Below are 20639 nucleotides of genomic sequence, written 5' to 3' on the forward strand. Positions count from 1 at the left end.
ATTTCACATATCACTTTCTCTAGATCCCAAATGTTCCCACAAGCTTTATTCCAAAAATAATTTTATTTAATAGGTATTAAATAATCTATAGAAGGAAAAGGAGCTGGTGTCAGGTTCTGTTTACGTCCTTCTCTTACCCTAGCTCTTCTCGTGTTTTGCCTATTTTTTTGGGCATTTTCTTAGCATGGGGATCTTCTAGCTCCTTGGCCTTATAATAATGGGGAGCCACCTCCAGAAGCCAACTGCTCTCAATCTCCAGTACCTAGGAGAAAGAAAAGATCAATGGAGTTCCCTTCTTTCCAACATAGATCTTTTGTTGTTGTTATTTTTTTTTCTTAAATTGAAACAGAGTCTTGCTCTATTGCCCAGGCTGGACTGCAGTGGCGTATCATGGCTCAAAGCAGTCCTACTGCCTCAGCCTCCCAAGTAGCTGAGACTACAGGCACACATCACAGTGCACCATTAATTTTTTGTATAGTTGGGGTCTCACTATGTTGCCTGGGCTGATCTTGGCCTCCCAAAGTGCTAGGATCCTGCCTTGGCCTCCCAAAGTGCTGGGATGGTTTACAAAAATGAGCCACTATGCCCAGCCCCAACCTAGATCCTTATGTGTATGGTCAAAAGTTATCTTTCCTCTTTGACTGCAGGGCTAGGGGTAAAGGTGCCTGGCTCTATTATTATATACCCAAAGGGCAGATACACCTCTGTATGTTATTCAAGATACCAAATAAGCTATTCCCAAGAAAAGTCTAGAACAACATGCCAGGCACAGTGGCTCACACCTGTAATCCCAACACTTTGGGAGGCCGTGGCAGGCGGATCATGAGGTCAGGAGTAAGAGATCAGCCTGGCCAACATGGTGAAACCCAGTCTTTACTAAAAATACAAAATTAGCTGGGCGTGGTGGTGGGCACCTGTAATCCCAGCTACACTGGAGGCTGAGGCAGGGGAATCACTTGAAACTGGAAGGCGGAGGTTGCATGAGCTGAGATCGTGCCACTGCACTCCAGCCTGGGCTACAACAGCACGGAACTCAAAAAAAAGAAAAGCCTAGAACATAAAGACTATACTCTGTGAGACCAGAGACTCTGCTTTGTTCATTATAGCCCCAGCACCTATACAGTAGCCATTCAAATATTTATTGAATAAATGTCTAGTTCTCAGATCTTGGAAGATGCTGACACACCTGTTAGAAAGGATGTCTTTGGGCTGGGCATGGTGGCTCACACCTGTAATCCCTGCACTTTGGGAGGCCGAGGCAGGCATTTGAGACCAGCCTGGCCAACATGGTGAAACCTCATCTCTACTAAAAATAACAAAAATTAGCCAAGCGTGGAGGCTTGCGCCTGTAATCTCAGCTACTTGGGAGGCTGAGGCATGAGAATCTCTTGAACCCCAGAGGCAGAGGTTGCAGTGAGGCTAGATTGCGCCACTGCACTCCAGCCTGGACAACAGAGTGAGACTCCGTCTCAAAAAAAAACAAAAAAAAACAAAGGATGTCTATTTTACCCTACCTTCCTCTTTCTGTACCAGTCCCAGCAACTTAAACCTGGGTTCTTAGCTTGCCAGGACACCATCTCTCTACATAGTCTCCACCTGCGTGGGCACAGGATGTTCTCCTCACCTGTCTCATGAACTCTTTGGTGGTCAAGACAAGTTCGTGGTAGAGCAGCCAGCGTGGCTGTTGCTCAAAGAGGGAGGAGTTGGGATGAATGAAGACTGTCTGCTGCTGTTTCACTGTGCGGTAGCCACTCCGAGTCAACCGTGCCGTGTGGTAAAAGTAACCAGCAGTGATGGCCTAAGGAGCGGGCAGGAAAGAAAATCAATGGAAAAGGCAGACATCTGGGGACCCTAAGAATGCACTACCTTTTTAGTTCAGGCTTCAGGAAAACTAGAGAGGTAAGGAATGCATGAAGAACTTCCCAGGAATGAACCTTCAGTGGTCTGGGGAAGAAAGGGCCCTGGGAGGACACGTCATACACAAGGGGAAGAGGGCATGCTCTCACGCTGGAGGAAATGCTGCATGCCCCCAGAGAAGCTTGCTCCTGGGAAGGTACTGGGGGTGGAAAGCAGGAGGCTGAAGAAATGCTGACCTTGCGTACACGGATATAGTCCCCCTGGCAGGAACTGAGACCAACTTCCACACGTTCCAAGAGCCCTTCCAGCTGTTCCCGCACATCCCGGGCTCGGCGCATCGATCTGAACTGTACAAAGTTCTCATAGCACCACTGGGAAGAGTAACCACTCTCAGCCCACTGGGAAGACAGTTAAAAAGAAAGGAGAGATAATTAAGTATACAGCAGGACTAAAGTCCCCCAGTGTCTCTCATTCCCACTCACCCAAGCCCAGTGACCTGTGTGTAAACATTTAGCAGAACCAGGTGGTCACCACCAGGGAGAAAGAAGTTGACACGGGCATTGTCAGCATGGACGACCTTGTCCTTTGGTCGGTAGAAGATGGAGTTGTTGACAGAGAGCATGGCAGCCACTGTCAGGATCTCCTCTGAACAGCTGTACCTGGGACAGGAAGGGGAAAGCATGAGTTCAAAGCAAGACACATAGGAACAGATATGGTGGAGTGGGGAGTGATCACTGTGTGATGGATGTTTCCTCATGTGGGGAAGGCTGGTTGGCATAATGGCTACAAAGCAGCCAGCAGATAGATTCTGGCAGCAGCTTGGGGGTCAAGGAGGTAGGGGCCATAGATGAAACACAGTCACAAAGGAGGGACATCCATGGAGGCAGGAGCAGGAAACACCGGGGAATTCTGAGGCTTCTGCAGAAAGTGTGCATTCACTATGTGCATTTGGAAAAGATCTCTGACAGCAGAGGAATGGCATTTAAAGGTCATCCCTCCACAGCTACATCTAAATGTTCTAGTTGGAAACCTTAGGAACAAGTAAGTTCCTCAAGGGGCCGGGCGCAGTGGAATCAAGGATAGGATCAAGTGTCTTACCCTTGTGGGCCTCAAAAGGGGGCAATCAGAGTTATCTAATACTTTATTATGTGTTAAGGGATAGTATGATGAACAGAAAAAGACAGACAAAGGGGACCCCGGAGACAGAGGAGGCCTGGCCTGTTTGTGTGCTGGGGGCCCGGGTGGAGGCGAGGGCTTACTTCTCAGAGGCTAAGATCATTTTGGACAGCATGGGGTCCACCGGCAGCTCTGCCATCTTTCGACCAGACTAAGGAGAAGAGAGAGAGAGTTGAGCCCAGTCCTCCCTCAGGTTTCCCGCTACTACTACAGGGGTCCCTGGAGCCATCCTGACCCCTATCATCCTGCCCCCACCCATGCTGCCCCCCGACTCACCGTGGTGAGCTCCCCAAGGTGGTTGAGGGCTCCCAGAGCATACAGCTGCTCCAAAGCCAGCAGCAGTGTCTCATATGGTGGAGGGTCCAGGAAATCAAAGTGCATTAGGTCATGGATCCCTAGAAAGAGGTGTGATGGATGGAACAGAGTCCCTTCAAAGGACAGTGACTCCAGCCCCTCCCTCCTCTCTCAGGTAGCCCAATCACCTAAGCTCTTGAGCAGCAACACGACATTGCCCAAGCTGGTCCTCTGGATCTCAGGCACTGTGGTTTCCTCAAGCTCGTGCTGATAGGCCCAGGCGGTATACAGGCGGAAGCACTTCCCTGCAGCCACCCGACCTGCCCTGCCAGCTCGCTGATTGGCTGAGGCCTGGAAAGAAAGGGGAACAGGCTGGCTGACAATTTGGTCAGGGAAAAGAAAAAGGCAGTATTTATGCAAGAAATCTGGAAGGATGCAAACTGCTCATCCCAGTTCCCTAGGAAGCCCCCACCCTGCTTCTGAGTTGGACCTTCTCTGTGGGCCAACTCCACCTCCCCCACTCCCATGCATCCCCAGGCTGACCTTGCTGCAGGGTGTGACAGTGAGCGATTCCATGCCTGTGCGGGGGTTGTAGCTCTTCTGCTTACAGAACCCTGGATCCAGCACATAAATGATGCCTTCAATGGTGAGTGATGTCTCAGCAATGTTCGTTGCCACAACCACCTGAGTGATAGGATATGGGGTCACCCAGTGACCCCACCTACCTAGTTACCCAGAAAAAGTAATCTTGGAAAGTTAGGAGTAGTGAAGCAGTTGCAGTAAGGGGCAGGAGCTGAGGGAATTAGTAGTATCCAAGGTCAGGAGCAGGGGACAAGGCCAGAAGACAGGGGACAGGGAAGTGGGGGCTGGGAGTCAGCAGGGCCATAGGAGGAAAGGAAATGGAGAAGAGGATTTAGCGTTTTTTTTTTTTTTCCAGAGATGGGAAATGGGGGTGTTCAAGTTCCTGCCCCATCTTCCCCATCACCCCTTTCATCTTCACACAACACTTCCTGTAAGAGCCTCCTAACATGTATCCCTGCTTCTGCTCCTAGCCTCTGTCACATGGCATCCAGGATGGTCCTTTTAAAATACAAACCTGTCACATCACTCCCCATCCTTCAGTGGCTTCCTATCCTATTCTAGAATTCAATCCAAGCCCCTTAAAAGCCTGGATCACCTACCCCGGCTGCCTTTCTGACCTCATCTGCTAGCACTCCACCACCTCCCTCACTCCTCCCACACACTGCTTTGCTCTGCCCAAGTAAGTGCACTCCTCACTGGATCATTTGCATCAGCTATTCCCTCTGTCTGGCATACTCTTCTCCCAAATATCAGCCTGGCTCCCTCCCTCACCTGGTTTGGGTCTCTATTCCACTTTCCCCTTACTGAAGAGGCCCTCCCTACACCCCAAGGAAAATACCTTCATGCCAGTCCTCACTCCCACCCCACAGAGTCAAGTTCCATCCTACTATGCTGCCTTGTATCTCTTCATAGCACTGGCCACAAATTGACAATATGTATTTATGCAACCACTGCTTCCCCGATAGACCACAAGTGCAAGTTTGTTAGGCTAGGGACTTTGTTTTGTTCATCACTGTATCATCAACCCCTGTGTACCTGACACACAGAAGGAACTCATTAAATATTTGTTGAATGAAAGTTATATCTCTGCTCAAAATCCTTTGACTGCTACTCAGCTGTCTAAAGTCCAAACTTCGCCAAGCACAGTGGCTCATGCCTGTAACCCAGCACTTTGAGAGGCCAAGGCGGGCGGATCACTTGAGTCCAGGAGTTCAAGACCAGCCTGGCCAACATGGCGAAACCCCATCTCTACTAAAAATTAGCTGGGTGTTGGCCAGGCATGGTGGCTCACGCCTATAATCCCAGCACTTTGGGAGGCCAAGGTGGGCAGATCACCTGAGGTCAGGAGTTTGAGACCAACCTGGCCAAAACAGCGAAACCTCATCTCTACTAAAAATACAAAAAATTGGCCAGGCGTGGTGGAGGGCACCTGCAATCCCAGCTACTGGGGGGCTGAGACAGGAGAATTGCTTGAACCTGCGAGGCAGAGGTTGCAGTGAGCAGAGTTGGTGCCACTGCACTCCAGCCTGGGCGACAGAGTGAGACTCCATCTCAAAAAAAAAAAAAAAAAAAAAAAATTAGCTTGGGGTGGTGGTACACACCTGTAATCCCAGCTACTTGGGAAGCTAAGGCACAAGAATCACTTGAGCCTGGGAGGTGGAGGCTGCAGTGAGCCGAGATCTTGCCACTGCACTCCAGCCTGGGCAACAGAGCGAGACTCTGTCTCAAAAAAGAAAAATAAATAAAGTCCAAACTTTCCTGTCATCAAAGGCCCTCCCTAATCTTAGCCCCAAATTGTTTTTAGCCTTGTCTCCTACTCCTTCACCACATGAACCTCCCACTAAGCCTACTAGCTCACACTCTGACCTCAAACATACCTTGGGCCTTCCTCTGATGACTTCTCAGCCATTTTTCTTTTTTGAGATGGAGTCTCGCACTGTCACCCAGGCTGGAGTGCAGTGGCACAATCTCAGCTCACTGCAACCTCCTCCTCCCGGGTTCAAGCGATTCTCATGACTCAGCCTCCTAAACAGGTGGGATTATAGGCGCACGCCACCATGCCCTGCTGATTTTTGTATTTTCAGTGGAGGCAGGGTTTCACCACGTTAGGCAGCCTGGTTTCGAACTACTGACCTCAAGTGATCCGCCCACCTCAGCCTTCGAAAGTCCTGGGATTACAGGCGTGAGCCACCGCACCTGACCTCAGCCATTTCTCTTAAAGGTCCATATCAAATCCCACCTCTTGGCACATCAAGGACTTCCCTTCTCCACTGAATCTACTGTGCATACTTTCCAGATCACATATTTGGCTCTCTCTTGGTTCACACCATACTTCTCCTCTCTTCAGTCCCAGGAACAAGGGACTGGCTGCTCCTCAGCTGTGTGCAGCAGTGCACAGGACTCACCTTGCATGGGGCAGGCACACAGCTTTTTCACTACTAGTTGTGGGAAGCATAGGGGTGAAGAGTGTGGGTTTCTCCAACTGACCTTTCGTGCCCCAGGTGGTGTGGGCTGGAAGATACGGGCCTGCATGTCAGAGGGCAGATTGGCATAAATGGGCAGCACCAGGAGCTCCCGGATTTTGGAGCCCAGGCGGCGGCAGCGATCCTGGAGCATCTCACAGGCAGCCTCAATCTCCTCCTGGATAGAGGGTAGGGAGAGCAGCAGGGGTCCCAGAGTCACAGAAGGCCAACATGCCGGCCCTGTCTTCCCCTGGGATACATCATCCCCTCTCCCCACCATGTCAGGCACCTGTCCTGTCAGGAACACCAGGATATCCCCAGGGGGCTGGGTCACATGGATCTGCAACACAGATACTACACAAGCTTCCAAGTAGTCAGCCTCTGGAGCCTGGAGAGCAGAAAGAGATGGGGTCACAGGAGGGCCACCTGCTTAGGCAAACCTTTCCTCTCCTCCCAATTCAACATACACTTTATCCTAGTTCCCCTTTGAACCTTCCATTCCATCTTTCCCTCCATAGGATAACCTTTTCCAAAGGCCTCAGCTTTTCTGCCACAGACTTAAGCCCATCCTCCCTGAGGGGGCACCTTGGTGTAGAAGATGTCCACAGGAAACCTGCGTCCGGGGATTCGAAACACAGGGGCGTCATCAAAGAAGGTGGAAAAACGGGCAGTGTCCATTGTGGCTGAAGCCACCAGGACCTTGAGCTCAGGTCGGAAGCGAGCAACATCCTTGATCAATCCAAAGAGAATGTCTGTGTGTAGGGTCCTTTCGTGTGCCTCATCCACCATCACCACGCTGGGGAGGGAATAGGAGAGCAATGAGGGAAGAGCGCTAGGCAATGCAGTATCAGACACCAGGGTTAACTGGATGAGAGGGGAGTAATGGACACAAAGAGTTCAAGAATGACTGTTGATGGAGGGGGCTCTAAGGAGAAGTCAGCCATCCCACTTATGTAGAGCAACAGAAAGTCAGAGAAGGCCAGGGCCCCATGATCCGCAACCTATCCCAGCCTCAGCAGACAATAGGAGACAAGATGTAGAGGCTGCACACTGAGGCCAGGACAAGTTAGCAATACCCTCTAGTTCAGTCAAGAGTCTGCTTAGACTCAGCAGCTGCTCTTACTAGAAAAAGTTGAAGGATATGTTTTAGGCTGGGCATGGTGGTAGCTCACGCCTGTAATCCCAGCACCTTGGGAGGCTGAGGCAGGTGGATCACAAGGTCAGGAGGTCGAGACCAGTCTGGCCAATACAGTGAAACCCCGTCTCTACTAAAAATACAAAAAAAATTAGCCAGATGTGGTGGTAGACGCCTGTAGTCCCAGCTACTTGGGAGGCTGAGGCAGGAGAATCGCTTGAACCTGGGAGGCAGAGGTTGCAGTGAGCCAAGATCGTGCCACTGCACTCCAGCCTGGGTGACAGAGCGAGACTCCATCTAAAAAAAGAAAAAAGAAAAAGTGGAAGGATTTTTTTTTGAGACAGTCTTGCTCTGTTGCAGGCTGGAGTGTAGTGGCATGATCTCAGCTCACTGCAAGCTCCGCCTCCTGGGTTCACGCCATTCTCCTGCCTCAGCCTCCCGAGTAGCTGGGACTACAGGCGCCTGCCACTGTGCCTGGCTAATTTTTTGTATTTTTAGTAGAGACGGAGTTTTGAGACAGAGTCTTGCTCTGTCGCCCAGGCTGGAGTACAGTGGCACGATCTCGGCTCACCGCAAGCTCCACCTCCTGGGTTGCGTTCACGCCATTCTCCTGCCTCAGCCTCCTGAGTAGCTGGGACTACAGGTGCCCGCCACCACGCCCCGCTAATTTTTTATATTTTTTAGTAGAGATGGGGTTTCACCGTGTTAGCCAGGATGGTCTTGATCTCCTTACCTCGTGATCCGCCTGCCTCTGCCTCCCAAAGTGCTGGGATTACAGGCGTGAGCCACCGCGCCCGGCTGATACGTTTTAAAGGAAAAAAAAAGTGGAAGGCAGGGTCCCTTTCAATAAGGGTGGGCCAGCAAGGCTGACTGGGGGTAATAGACCTGAGCTGCTGTGATTCAAATAGCCTAGAAGCTCCTGGTGTCCTGTGGGACAACTGCTGCTGGCATCATTCTTGACTGTTTCTTCTTTTGGAGACAGGAGCAAGTTAAGCCTTTCTACCCCAACTCTCACAGGACTCTGCATGCTCCTTGGTTTCCTCCTAACTCAGTTATGTGCATGACACCTTCTTTCTCTTTGTTCTTTGGCTTTTCTGGGTGGCAGCCAAGTCCCAGGAACTCATCCCCATCTTCCCCTACCCACCTCCCTGACCTCAACATTTTGTGCCTAACCCTAACTGTGATGGTGAAGTCCCCAGCCATTCCACAAAGCAGGCTGGCTCGATGGGCAAAAACATCTGCATCAGACACTCTTGCGCTGGCTGGCTTTCCATGGGTTCTTAGAGATTTTTTGCAAGGGATATGAAGGATAAAATCCTATCTGTCCAATTGCTCCACTGTGATCTTCCAGGACCAGAAATTCACAGCCTCTGAAGAGTCAAAAAGGCACATATTGTTCAGCTGGCCTGACCCCACCCCCATTACATTCATGAATCCCTTTTCCCCCTCAACACATGTTCAACCAACCCCTGCTTGGCCATTTCCAGCACTAAGAGCTCATTATTCACAGACCAAGCTACCCAAGACTTGTGTGGAGGGCCAAGACCCAGGATCCAACCACTCTGACAGGCCCTGCAATCTCCACCACTCTGAGGGTTACTCAGCCATTGGTATTGAGTTGGAATCTGTCTCCCTGTAACCTCCCCATGGCTCCTAGCTATGTCGTGTAGGGTCACATAAAACAATCTGATCCTTCTTTCCATGTAACAGCCTTCACATATTTAGAGGGAACCAGGATGCTTCCCATTTCTCCCTCTGAGCTGAGCATTCCAAGTGTTTTCAAATGGTCTTCACACGGCATTTCAAGTCTCGGCAGCAATGCTCTGCTATCCTGGTTGTTTTCTAAACCCTGGAGATAAATGGGGAAAGAAGAGGCTTTCTCTACAATCTCTTCTGTCCTCCAGCCCCATCTCCGTGGTACCTGGAGGTCAGTTCAAGGACCATTTGAACCACAAAGATTCAAGAACGGGTGGATTAATCAGAAGACAATGGCTGAATTGGCTGGGTGGGAAGAAGGGAGAGAAAGGCCAGAGATTAGAGATACCTGTAACTCGCCAGGTCAGGCTCAGAGAGGAACTCCCGGAGAAGCATCCCATCTGTCATGTAGCGGAGGACAGTTCGCTCTGATGTGCAGTCCTCAAAGCGGATGCTGTAGCCAACCTGGTCAAGGGAACCATTAGCAACCAAGTGTGGGCTGGTGTGCCCTGAAAGGAACTTGGGGAAAGGTGAAGTGGGGCAGCATCAAGACTTCTGCTGTAGGGACCTGAGGGAACTGTAGACTGAGTCACAGACCCCAGACTCTACCCCCCAGTTCCCTAGAAATCTCACCTCATTCCCAAGCTTCACACCCATCTCCCGGGCCACTCGGGCGGCCACACTCATGGCAGCCACTCTCCGGGGTTGGGTGCAGGCAATCTTCATACCCTTGTTTGTATAACCCTGAATGACAAAGAAAAAAGAAGTTGTTTGCCCTTTACTAAATATGCACCCTGGGACCAGGTACATTTCAGAGAAAGAAGTTGTAAAAACCAGGCAGGAGAAAAGGAGGAAAAGACAGATGCTGAAAACCAGAAAAGAAGGGCAAATAGATAGGATGACAGACCTAGGGCCCTCAAAGGGGGTCCTCACCCAGCTCTGGGTAATTAAGTTCATGACTCTGCTAGACTTGAGCTGGAAAAGAACAGATTAGCTGAGGCAGAGCCAGCTAAGGTAAAAAAGCAGGAAGGCTGGGCACAGTGGCTCATGCCTGTAATCCTAGTACTTTGGGAGGCTGAGGTGGGAGGATGGCTTGAGCTCAGGAGTTCGAGACCAGCCTGAGCAACATAGTGTGACAAAAAAATTAAAAATTCAAAATTTTGGCCAGGCACAGTGGCTCACACCTGCAATTCCAGCACTTTGGGAGGCCGAGGCAGACGGATCTCCTGAGGTTGGGAGTTCGAGACCAGCCTGGCCAAAATGGTGAAACCCCGTCTACTAAAAATACAAAAAATTAGCCGAGCATGGTGGTGCATGCCTGTAATTCCAGCTACTTGGGAGGCTGAGGCAGGAGAGTCGCTTGAACCTGGGAGACAGAGGTTGCAGTAAGCCAAGATCATGCCACCGCACTCCAGCCTGGGCAACAGAGCAAGACACTGTCTCAAAAAAAAAAAAAAAAAAAAAAAAAAAAAAAAATTTCAGGCCAGGCACAGTGGCTAACACCTGTAACTCCAGCACTTTGGGAGGCTGAGGTGGGCAGATCATGAGGTCAGGAGATTGAGACCATACTGGCCAACATGGTGAAACCCCATCTCTACTAAAAATACAAAAATTAGCTGGGTGTGGTGGTACGCACCTGTAGTCCCAGCTACTTAGGAGGCTGAGGCAGGAGAATCACTTGAACCCAGGAGGTGGAGGTTGCAGTGAGTCAAGATCGCGCCACTGCACTCCAGCCTGGTGACAGAGCAAGACTCCACCTCAAAAAAAAACAAAAAATGTTTAATATGGGCATGGTGGTGTGCACCTCCCAGATACTCAGGAGGCTGAGGTGGGAGGATCTCTTGAGCCCAGGAGTCCCAGTTTGCAGTGAGTCATGATGGTGCCACATCACTCCAGCTTGGGCATCAGAGCAAGAGCCTGTCTCCAAAATAAGGCAGGGGCTAGGCACAGTGGCTCACACCTGTAATCCCAGCACTTTGGGAGGCTGAGGTGGCTGGATCACTTGAGGTCAGGAGTTCAAGAGCAGCCTGGCCAACATGGTGAAACACCATCTCTACTAAAAAATTAGCCAGGTGTGGTGGCGCATGCCTGTAATTCCAGCTACTCTGAAGGCTGACGCAGGAGAATTCCTTGAACCCAGGAGTCAGAGGTTGCAGTAAGCCAAGATCGCACCACTGCACTGCAGCCTGGGTGACAGAGCAAGACTCCGTCTCCAAAAAAAAACAAAAAACAAAAAAACTAACAAAAAGGCAGGAAAACAGTCCTTTAACTCCTTGTTTTTTGGCCACATTGGAGCATAGGGAGGTCCACATTTACACACGTCCCACTCCACCTATCCATCTACCCGTCCTTCCAACCTGAATGAAATGAATGCAGGAAGTGAGAACAGAAATGTGAAAAGGGTATGGTCTTTACTCTCAAGAATTTCACAATTTAGTGGAAAAGATAGGTAAGTGACTACTAAAAATATAATGTAAAAGAAGCTCTGACAGGAATGAGGACATTGATGCCAGGTGCCCTGGCAAGCTGAAGGGTGAGATGACTGTACCTCCTCAAAGAGATACTGCGGGATCTGGGTGGTCTTCCCTGAGCCTGTCTCGCCTTCAATGATGAGGACTTGGTGATTTGCAATAGCAGCCAGGAGCTCCTCTCGAAATGGGAACACCGGGAGGCTGCGGCGGACGGCCTGGATGGACTCTTTCTGCTGGGCCTGAGTTGAAGTGGGTGGAGCTGACGGCTCCTAAGGAAAGAGAAGGAGGTGTGAGCTAAATAGCTCGCTTCGGGTCCTCCTCAGAATGTCTCCCAGCTCCCCTCTTACCTCATTACCCTGGAGCTGAGTGGCCCGGACAAACTCAATGGTCTCCTCCTCCTCCAGCACCAGTTGATACTTGGGCTCCTGAGAGGCAGCATCTCGGGCCCCAAACTTCAGGGACGCTGCCCCAAGCCGCGCCTCCTCCCAGCGCCGCTGCTCCTCCCCAGGGGCTCCTGATTCCTCCTCCACTAGATCCACAGCTCGGGCTGGCTACAGAGAGAGGGGATATGTGAAGACTCAAAAACAGGATGTCCTCTCTGCCCTCTCCCCTCTTCCCATTACTACCCCCGCCCACTGCCCATTGGGAAAGGCAAGGCAAGAAAGGGGATGACTCACGTGTTGCCCAATCCCCTGAAGCCTTCCCCACAACTTGTCTTGGGGACCAAGGCTGAAGCAGACGCCGCTTCGCCTCACCTGTCCTCGGGTTTCCTTGGGCATGTGGTAGCGATTGGTGGCCTCCAGCTTCTCCTGCTCCCCAGCTGCCCGGTACTCCCGGGCGAGATCCCGCACTCGCCGCTTATATTTGAGCTCCTGCCGCTCGTGCCGGCTCAGCTCCACGTCCCCAAAAAGGAACTCCTCATCAGCCAGCTCCGCCTCCAGGTCCTCAAGCTTCTCTCGCTCCCGCTTAGCCAGGTACTCTCGGCGAGATTTCTTCCGCAGCTCAGGGACCTGAGTTGGGAAAGGACAGTCGAATCCTCATCTTGCTGGAGGAGCAACCCCTTTCTCTACCAATCCCTACAAGGGAAAAATCCCCTGACAGGCAGGCATGAGAACCTAAGGATGCACCCTCTACCTTCCCTCTGCAATGCACAACCAAAACAATGACATACTCAAATCTGGGCCTCTTTGGATGCTACATGCTGACCCCACATCGTATCTTCCTGCAGCAGAATCCAGCTGGAAAGTCCTCTTAGGCAGCATTATCATCTTTGTTAATATAGATACACTAAGGAGATGTCTGCGTAGCTTATATTTTACTCTTGCCATTTTATTCAAATTAGTGGAAAGGGGGAAAATAAAAGGCTAATCCAGCATTTAGAAGCACAGGACTCAAACCGAAAACAATTCAGACAAAGATAGAAACCAGTGAGGGGGCCAACAGGAGGCAATCTTCAGCCCCAGTTAGATGTTCTTTGGTCTTAAACAGAATGACTGTAGTTTGAGGAAGGGAGAAAAACTGATTATAAAAAGTTAGGACTACAGCATCAGAGTGTTTCTGTAAGGCAAATGTAATCAGGGATGTTTGGCTTTCTGGTACTAACCTCTCTTCACCATGCTGTGTGTCACTTAGTTTCTACACATTTACCTTTGATACAAACTTTTCAGGACACATTATGGATGACAGCAGAAAACTGGCAATATCTATAAGGCCCTTTCCTGCCAGGAGTCCTCCCACTATGACATCATCCTCTCTGTGATCACAACTTCCTCTACTGCAAGGTCAAAGCCCCTCTGGTGGCTGGGTGGGCGTGGTGACTCACACCTGTAATCCCAGCACTTTGAAAGGCTGAGGCGGGTGGATCACCTAAGGTCAGGAGTTCGAGACCAGCCTGGCCAACATGGTGAAATCCCGTCTCTACTGAAAATACAAAAATTAGCTGGGCATGGTAGTGGGCACCTGTAATCCCAGCTACTCAGGAGGCTGAGGCAGGAGAATCATTTGAACCCGGGAGACGGAGGTTGCAGTGAGCTTAGCTCACGCCATTGCACTCCAGCCTGAGCAACAAGAACAAAACTGCATCTTTAAAAAAAAGCCCCTCTGCTGTTCTACCCTTAAGGGGCTTGGTTCTATTTAGTTGCTTGGCTTTTCTTGTTTGTTCTGTAAAGACTTAAAATGCAGTTTATGATCATGACCTAATCTGGGTACCAGAGTCAAATATTCCTTCCATGGAAGAGACAGATAGATTTTTTTTTTAATATGGGCAAAAAATCAGAGCCATTTGAGCATTAAAAAGAATAATGATGTGAGATTATAAAATACTGAAAAATAAAAATTCATGAGTCCAATGTGACACACACAAACAAAAAACAAGGGAAAAAAATCTGTCACCAGTGAAATGACTGTTACACCAAACTCCTTACTCTAAAAATTCGTATTTAAAAGGAAACAAACATTTACCCTTTTTAAGAAGGAACTGTAGCTTTGTTCCTAGTTGTTGAGGAAAAGCTCTTCTTTATAGACAAATTCTAGCCAATACACGTAACAGGAATGACAGAATCAAAAAATCACCATTTTGGCCGGGCGCGGTGGCTCACGCCTGTAATCCCAGCACTTTGGGAGGCTGAGGCAGGAGGATCACGAAGTCAGGAGATCGAGACCATCCTGGCTAACATGGTGAGACGCCATCTCTACTAAAAATACAAAAAATTAGCCGGGCGTGGCGGCAGGTGCCTGTAGTTCTAGCTGCTCAGGAGGCTGAGGCAGGAGAATGGCATGAACCCAGAAGGCAGAGCTTGCAGTGAGCCGAGATCACACCGTTGCACTCCAGCCTGGGCGACAGAGCGAGACTCTGTCTCAAAAAAAAAAAAAAAAAAAAAAAAAAAAATCACCATTTTGCAATCCCCAATAAAAATAACATGTTCAGGAAAGGATTACCAGTGGCTTCTAAAAGCATTTGATGAAAGGCTATTGGTAGAAAGGATATTAATACTAATAGATAGATACACAACTGGATAGTATGTCCCCGTGATATGACATAATATGAAGTGCACATCACCGCCCAAGAAGTGTTCCTGCCACAACTGTTTAATCTGAGTGTCAACAAGCTTTAGACCCAATTCCTGCTTTAAAGAAAGCACAGGGCAGAGAAGTACTTAACACCACAAGATAAGAATCAGGCAAATCCAGAATGTAGGACACTGCAAGGTGAGACAGACAGAGAGAGAAACAAACTTAACATCTAAGACCCAAATGCAATGCATGAACCTTGACTGCATTCTTGTTAGGAAAAAGCAGTCATTAAAGTTATTTTGAGGGTAATGAGGGAATCTTTTATTGTAGAGAGATCTTAGTCGATACATAAGAATTACTGTTCAACTTCCTGACTGTGACAAGAGCATTCTGATTTTAGAGGACAATATCTTTATGCTTAGCAGGTACACACTGATGTACTTAGAGATAAAACGCCATGATGTCTAAGACTCTTTTAAATGGTCTGAAAAGAAAAAACATACCACATTTACAATTACAATGCAAATACTACCCATAGTATTAACCATTTTTCAATCTGAATAGTGTCTATGAGTGTTCTTTGTTCTATTCTTCCAACTTCCCTATGTGCTTAAATATTTTTGTAATTGAAAAAGAAAAATTACAGCTGGGCACAATGGCTCACGCCTGTAATCCTAACATTTTGGGAGGCCGAGGGGGGTGGATCGCCTAAGGTCAGGAGTTTGAGATCAGACTGGGCAACATGGCGAAACCCCATCTCTACTAAACATACAAAAATCAGCCAGGCATGCTAGTGCATGTCTGTAGTCCCAGCTGCTCGGGACGTTGAGGCAGGAGAATCACTTGAACCCGGGAGGCGGAGGTTGCAGTGAGCCGAGATCATGCCACTGCACTCCAGCCTGGGCGACAGAACGAGATTCTGTCTCAAAAAAAAACCCGAAAAATTAAATTCAGGCCAAAACAGTAACATCACCACCACTACAACTGCACTGAGATGTCCCAGAAGCCTAACCACAGTCAATTTCAGGAAGAGATATGAGATAAATTGGTCAGGAGAGACCTGGGAACCAGTAGGCCATTCTTAGAACTCCAAAAGTTGGCCGGGCACGCGGTGACTCACGCCTATAATCCCAGCACTTTGGGAGGCCGAGGCAGGTGGATCACCTGAGGTCAGGAGTTCAAGACCAGCCTGACCAACATGGAGAAATCCCATCTCTACTAAAAATACAAAATTAGCCAGGCGAGGTGGCTCATGCCTGTAATCCCAGCTACTCTGGAGGCTGAGGCAGGAGAATTGCTTGAACTCGGGAGGTGGAAGTTGCAGTGAGCCAAGATCACGCCACTGCACTCCAGCCTGAGCAACAAGTGCAAAACTCTGTTTCAAAAAAATAAATAAATAAAATTTAAAAAGTAAAAAGGGCCAGGCGTAGTGGCTCATGCCTATAATCCCAACAGTTTGGGAGGCCAAGGCGGGCAGATCACAAGGTCAAGAGATCAAGACCATCCTGGCCAACATGATGAAATCTCCTCTACTAAAAATACAAAAAATTAGCCGAGTGTGGTAGTGCAGGCCTGTAGTCCCAGCTACTCAGGAGGCTGAGGCAGGAGAATCGCTTGATTCCTCCACCAGGGAGGCACAGGTTGTAGTGAGCTGAGATCGCACCACCATACTCCAGCCTGGCAACAGAGTGAGACTCCATCTCAAAAATAAATAAATAAAAATAAAAAATAAAACAAAACAAATAAAAAGAAGGCTGGGCACGGTGGCTCACGCCTGTAATTCCAGCTCTCTGGGAGGCCAAAGCAGGTGAATCACAAGGTCAGGGGTTCAAGACCACCCTGGCCAACATGGTGAAACCCCGTCTCTACTAAAGGTACAAAAAATTAGCCAGGCGTGGTGGTGTGCGCCTGTAATCCCAGCTACTCAGGAGGCAGAGGTTGCAGTGAGCCGAGATCGCATCATTGCACTCCAGCCTCGGTGACAGGGCAAGACTCCGTTTCAAAAAAAAGAAAAAAGGTAAAAAAAAAAAAAAAAAAAAAAAAAAGGAACTTCAAGAGTCTCAAAATTCTATTGGGGTATTGGGGAATCTAAGTGTGACTTTACTTGACAAGACCAGGCCTTTGGAAAACAGCTTACCCTACCTAGTTCCACACCATAAAAAGTCCAGTTTATGAATTACAAGGGCTCTGTCCCTGTCCAGTGAGAAGACACAGGGAGATCACAAAGCCACATAAGGGGTGCAGGAATTAGGTGGTGGGAAGGTATTTGGAGATGGTGTGCCTAAGCTGAATGGTCAGCACATCCCTGTACAGTGGGACTGCTGCCCTGCCCTTGCCCTCCAGCAACCTGCTTGACAACATTCCAGCTGCCTCATATCTCATTAGGACTCAGGAATAGGGAAAGCTCACAATTTCATTCACTAATAGAGTATATTTGATCCTAAAGTTAAGAGTCAAGGAGGACTTATGGGTAGCCTCCTTCCCCCTACAACTTAAGAGGGATCCTTCCCTCAACAACATAAGTCTATCCTCAGCTGGCTCCTAACAACCAAGCCCCTCTTCTAGAAACCTGACCACCCCATCAGCATCCACACTGTGCTTCCTCTGTATCCTCTCTCCCTATACACTCTATCAGAAAGTCTTTCCTTTTGTCTTCTGATCTTGGCTCCCTAGGCCCTGGGACTCACCATGGCCTTTCGGTCTTCCTCGGCCATCTTGAGGCGCTTCTGAGCCTCTTCATAAGCCTAGAAGAAAAAAACAAGAATGTTGGGGTGTGAGGCCAAAGAGCCCCCACACTGACAGCTGCTCCCCTCTAGAATCACAAGGATCATTCAGATGCACCCTAACACAAAAAATGTCCCCTCTCAGTGAGGAATCTCTCTGATTGCAGGTACAGCAGACAGTTGTCTTAGCCACAGGATGCACAGGGCTTCTCTCACCACAGAGGTGAACATCTCACTAGAGACAGCCCCTTGTCTTCCCAGAGATCACTATCTCTGCACTCACAGCCAACCTCAGATTTCACCCTGGGATCTTGGGGATTTACAGAACATGCTGCTCCTATTCACCTTCTTGTCTGACCGTTCCAGGACATTTCGAGTCCGATCCTTGTCCCGCTGTCGAACCCGCTCAGCAAAGGCATCACGCTCCTCCAGGTCCTGAAGGCGTTCACGCTCTGTCCGTTCCCACTCATCTTCCGACTCTGGCTTCTCTGTCTGCTGTTTACTCCCCCTGCAGCCCATCCAGGGGATTAAATAAGGGCATAGAGAACACTTCAGCCTGCCCCATCCTCTCTCACCCTGCTTCTGACTTACCCTGTTTTCTTCTTCCCTTTCTCAGAAGCCTCTTCCTCCTCTTCTTCCTCTTCTTCCTCACGCTTCTTCCTGAGGTGTTTCCGCTTTTTACGTTTCTTCTGGAGGCTGCTTCCAGCCCTACTCACAGTCTCCTCACTGCTCTCTTCACTGTCTTCCAGTAACCTATAAGATCGGTTCTTCTCCAGCAGGGCCCGGGCCTCTCGCTCTGCTGCCCGAGCTGGCTTTTCTACCACTGCCTTTCGTGGTACCTGTCAGTAGAGGGGAAGATAAGGAGGTCTGAGCAACTCCTGATCTCTGCCCTCCCACTTAGCTCTGTTCCTAATTTAAGCAATTACTTAGTCTTTCCTGCCCCCGCCGCCCAGCCCCACTGCCAGGCAATGGCGTGATCTCGGCTCACTTCAACCTCCGCCTCCCAGGTTCAAGCAATTCTCCTGCCTCAGCCTCCCAAGTAGCTGAGATTACAGGCACATGCCACCACGCCCGACTAATTTTTGTATTTTTAGTAGAGATGAGGTTTCACCATGTTGGCCAGGCTGGTCTCAAACTCCTGACCTCATGATCCACTCGCCTCAGCCTCCCAAAGTGCTGGGATTACAGGCATGAGCCACGCACCCGGGCACAATTACTTAGTTTTAAACCAGCTAACCAGCATTCATTCTCTTTCTTCCTCATGGCTTCACCCCATCTTCATCATCCTGAATGGGGTTTTTTTTTTTTTTTTTACAGACAGGGTTTCACTCTGTCCCTCTTGGGCTCAAGGGATCCTCCCACCTCAGGCTCCTAAATAGCTAGAAACACAGGTGCACACTACCACGCTCAACTAATTTTTAAATTTTTTGTAGGAAGGTTTCGCCGTGTTGCCCAGGCTGGTCTCGAACTCCTGGGCTCCAGTAATCCTCCTGCCTCAGCCTCCCGGGGTGCTGGGATTACAGGTGTGAGCCACTGCACCCGGCCCCCTCTGTTAATTAAACGACTGAAAGGAAGTTCAGAAGATGAGGGGGGCCGGGCATGGTGGCTCACGCCTGTAATCTCAGCACTCTGAGGGGGCTGAGAGAGGATTGCTTGAGCTGAGGAGTTAGAGACCAGCCTGCGCAACACACCAAGGCCTCATCTCTAAAAATAAAAATAAAAACAAAAGATATTAGCCGGGGGTGGTGGCGCGCGCCCGTAGTCCCAGCTACCTGGGAAGATGAGGTGGGAGGGTCGCTTCAGCCAGGGAGGTCGACGCTGTAGTGAGCCGTGATCTTACGACCGCACTCCAGCCTGGGCGACGGGGCGAGCGAGACTGTGTCTCTTAAAAAAAAAAAAAAAAGAAAAAAAAAAAAGAAAGAAAGAAAGAAAGAAAGAAATGCAGAAACTAAGATCCCTACTGAATCGCAATCTGCATTTTAACAAGAGCCTTGGATGCATGTTAAGAGTTCGAGAAACACCGTTCTATTGCGCTTAACCCGACACACCTAAGCCCTCCTCAATCTTCTCCACTGAGCTGGGCGTCCAGCAGCTAGCACAGTACCTACGCGACAACGGACAAAGAATAAGTGCTTGTGAACTGAGCTTTCTTAACTTCTCGATGGACCGTTAGGCCAGCCTCACCGGGACAAATCACAGGGCCCCTCCCCACCCCTGCCGACACCTTGTTCCAGAGTCTCAGGGCGAAGTCCCGGGCCGGCCCACTGAGATCCAAGGTATCAGTGTCTCGTAGGCGCTGCACGAACTCCTCGGCCGAGGTGCAGCGCTGTGCGGTACCGATCAGAAACTGGGCGACGTGCCGCTCGCTCAGCCCCAACACCGAGTGCAGCTCGTCCTGAACCCAGCGCTCCAGACCCGCCGGCGTCGCCATGGCGACTCACGCTCCCTGCTCCCGGCCCTGAAGCGTCGGGCAGCCGCGCTCACTGCTGGGCCGGTCAGAGGCCTGGAGCCCTCGGCTGGAGCCTCAGCTTCGCAAGTCAGCTACCTTGGGACCTCTAGGATCTTCCGACATCCCAAAGCTGTCTTCCCGTACCGCGGAGCCCGGAAGGGGCTGTACTTTTTCGGCCTCTAAGCACTACGGTGGCCGAGCGAGTTCAAACCTCGCGGAACCATACCTGAAAACTCGGGGTAGTTCTTTTTTCTTCATTTCGCCTCTATCCAGTTTCTCTGACGCCCCCTGATGGTCAGTCTGTGACTGCTTCGCTCACGCATTCATTCAACAAGTGAAATTAATTTAATGGATGCCTAATGTGTGCTCATTGCTTTCCGTCCCTGGGATATAGCAGAGGACAAATCAAAAGTTCCTTACCAAATTTACATTTTGCGGTGGGGAAGGGACAGGATACATAATAAAGAAAGTATGGAAATTTTATAGAGCCAAAAACTATACAAAGTAAGGGAGGACTGAAATTCTATTTCAGATTGGAAGATCGGGTCCATGCTCATAAAACATATTAGCATTGTTGGCCGGGCGCGGTGGCTCATGCCTGTAATCCCAGCACTTTGGGAGGCCAAGGCGGGCGGATTACCTGAGGTCAGGAGTTCGAGACCAGCCTGGCCAAGATGGCAAAACCCTGTCTCTACTAAAAATATAAAAATTAGCCGGGCGTGGTGGTGTGTGCCTGTAGTCCCAGCCACTCGGGAGGCTGAGGCAGGAGAATCATTTGAACAT

General features: G+C 49.7%; 1 protein-coding gene across 2 annotated transcripts; it reads right to left on the reverse strand.

Annotated features, from left to right (window-relative positions):
• Positions 1 to 14: 14 nt before the first annotated feature.
• Positions 15 to 19838, reverse strand: DHX16 (DEAH-box helicase 16). Of its 2 annotated transcripts, NM_001042380.1 has the most exon segments (20): positions 134 to 262; positions 1625 to 1798; positions 2094 to 2255; positions 2354 to 2516; positions 3117 to 3184; positions 3310 to 3428; positions 3516 to 3678; positions 3871 to 4011; positions 6397 to 6549; positions 6661 to 6759; positions 6957 to 7167; positions 9551 to 9666; positions 9835 to 9945; positions 11750 to 11941; positions 12020 to 12223; positions 12428 to 12682; positions 17372 to 17428; positions 17753 to 17915; positions 17999 to 18246; positions 19632 to 19838. In NM_001042380.1, coding segments are annotated over 20 exon segments (3135 nt in total).
• Between the last annotated feature and the right edge of the window lie 801 nt (positions 19839 to 20639).

Source organism: Pan troglodytes, chromosome 5, assembly GCF_028858775.2.
Source record: "Pan troglodytes isolate AG18354 chromosome 5, NHGRI_mPanTro3-v2.0_pri, whole genome shotgun sequence".
Lineage (NCBI taxonomy): Eukaryota > Metazoa > Chordata > Mammalia > Primates > Hominidae > Pan > Pan troglodytes.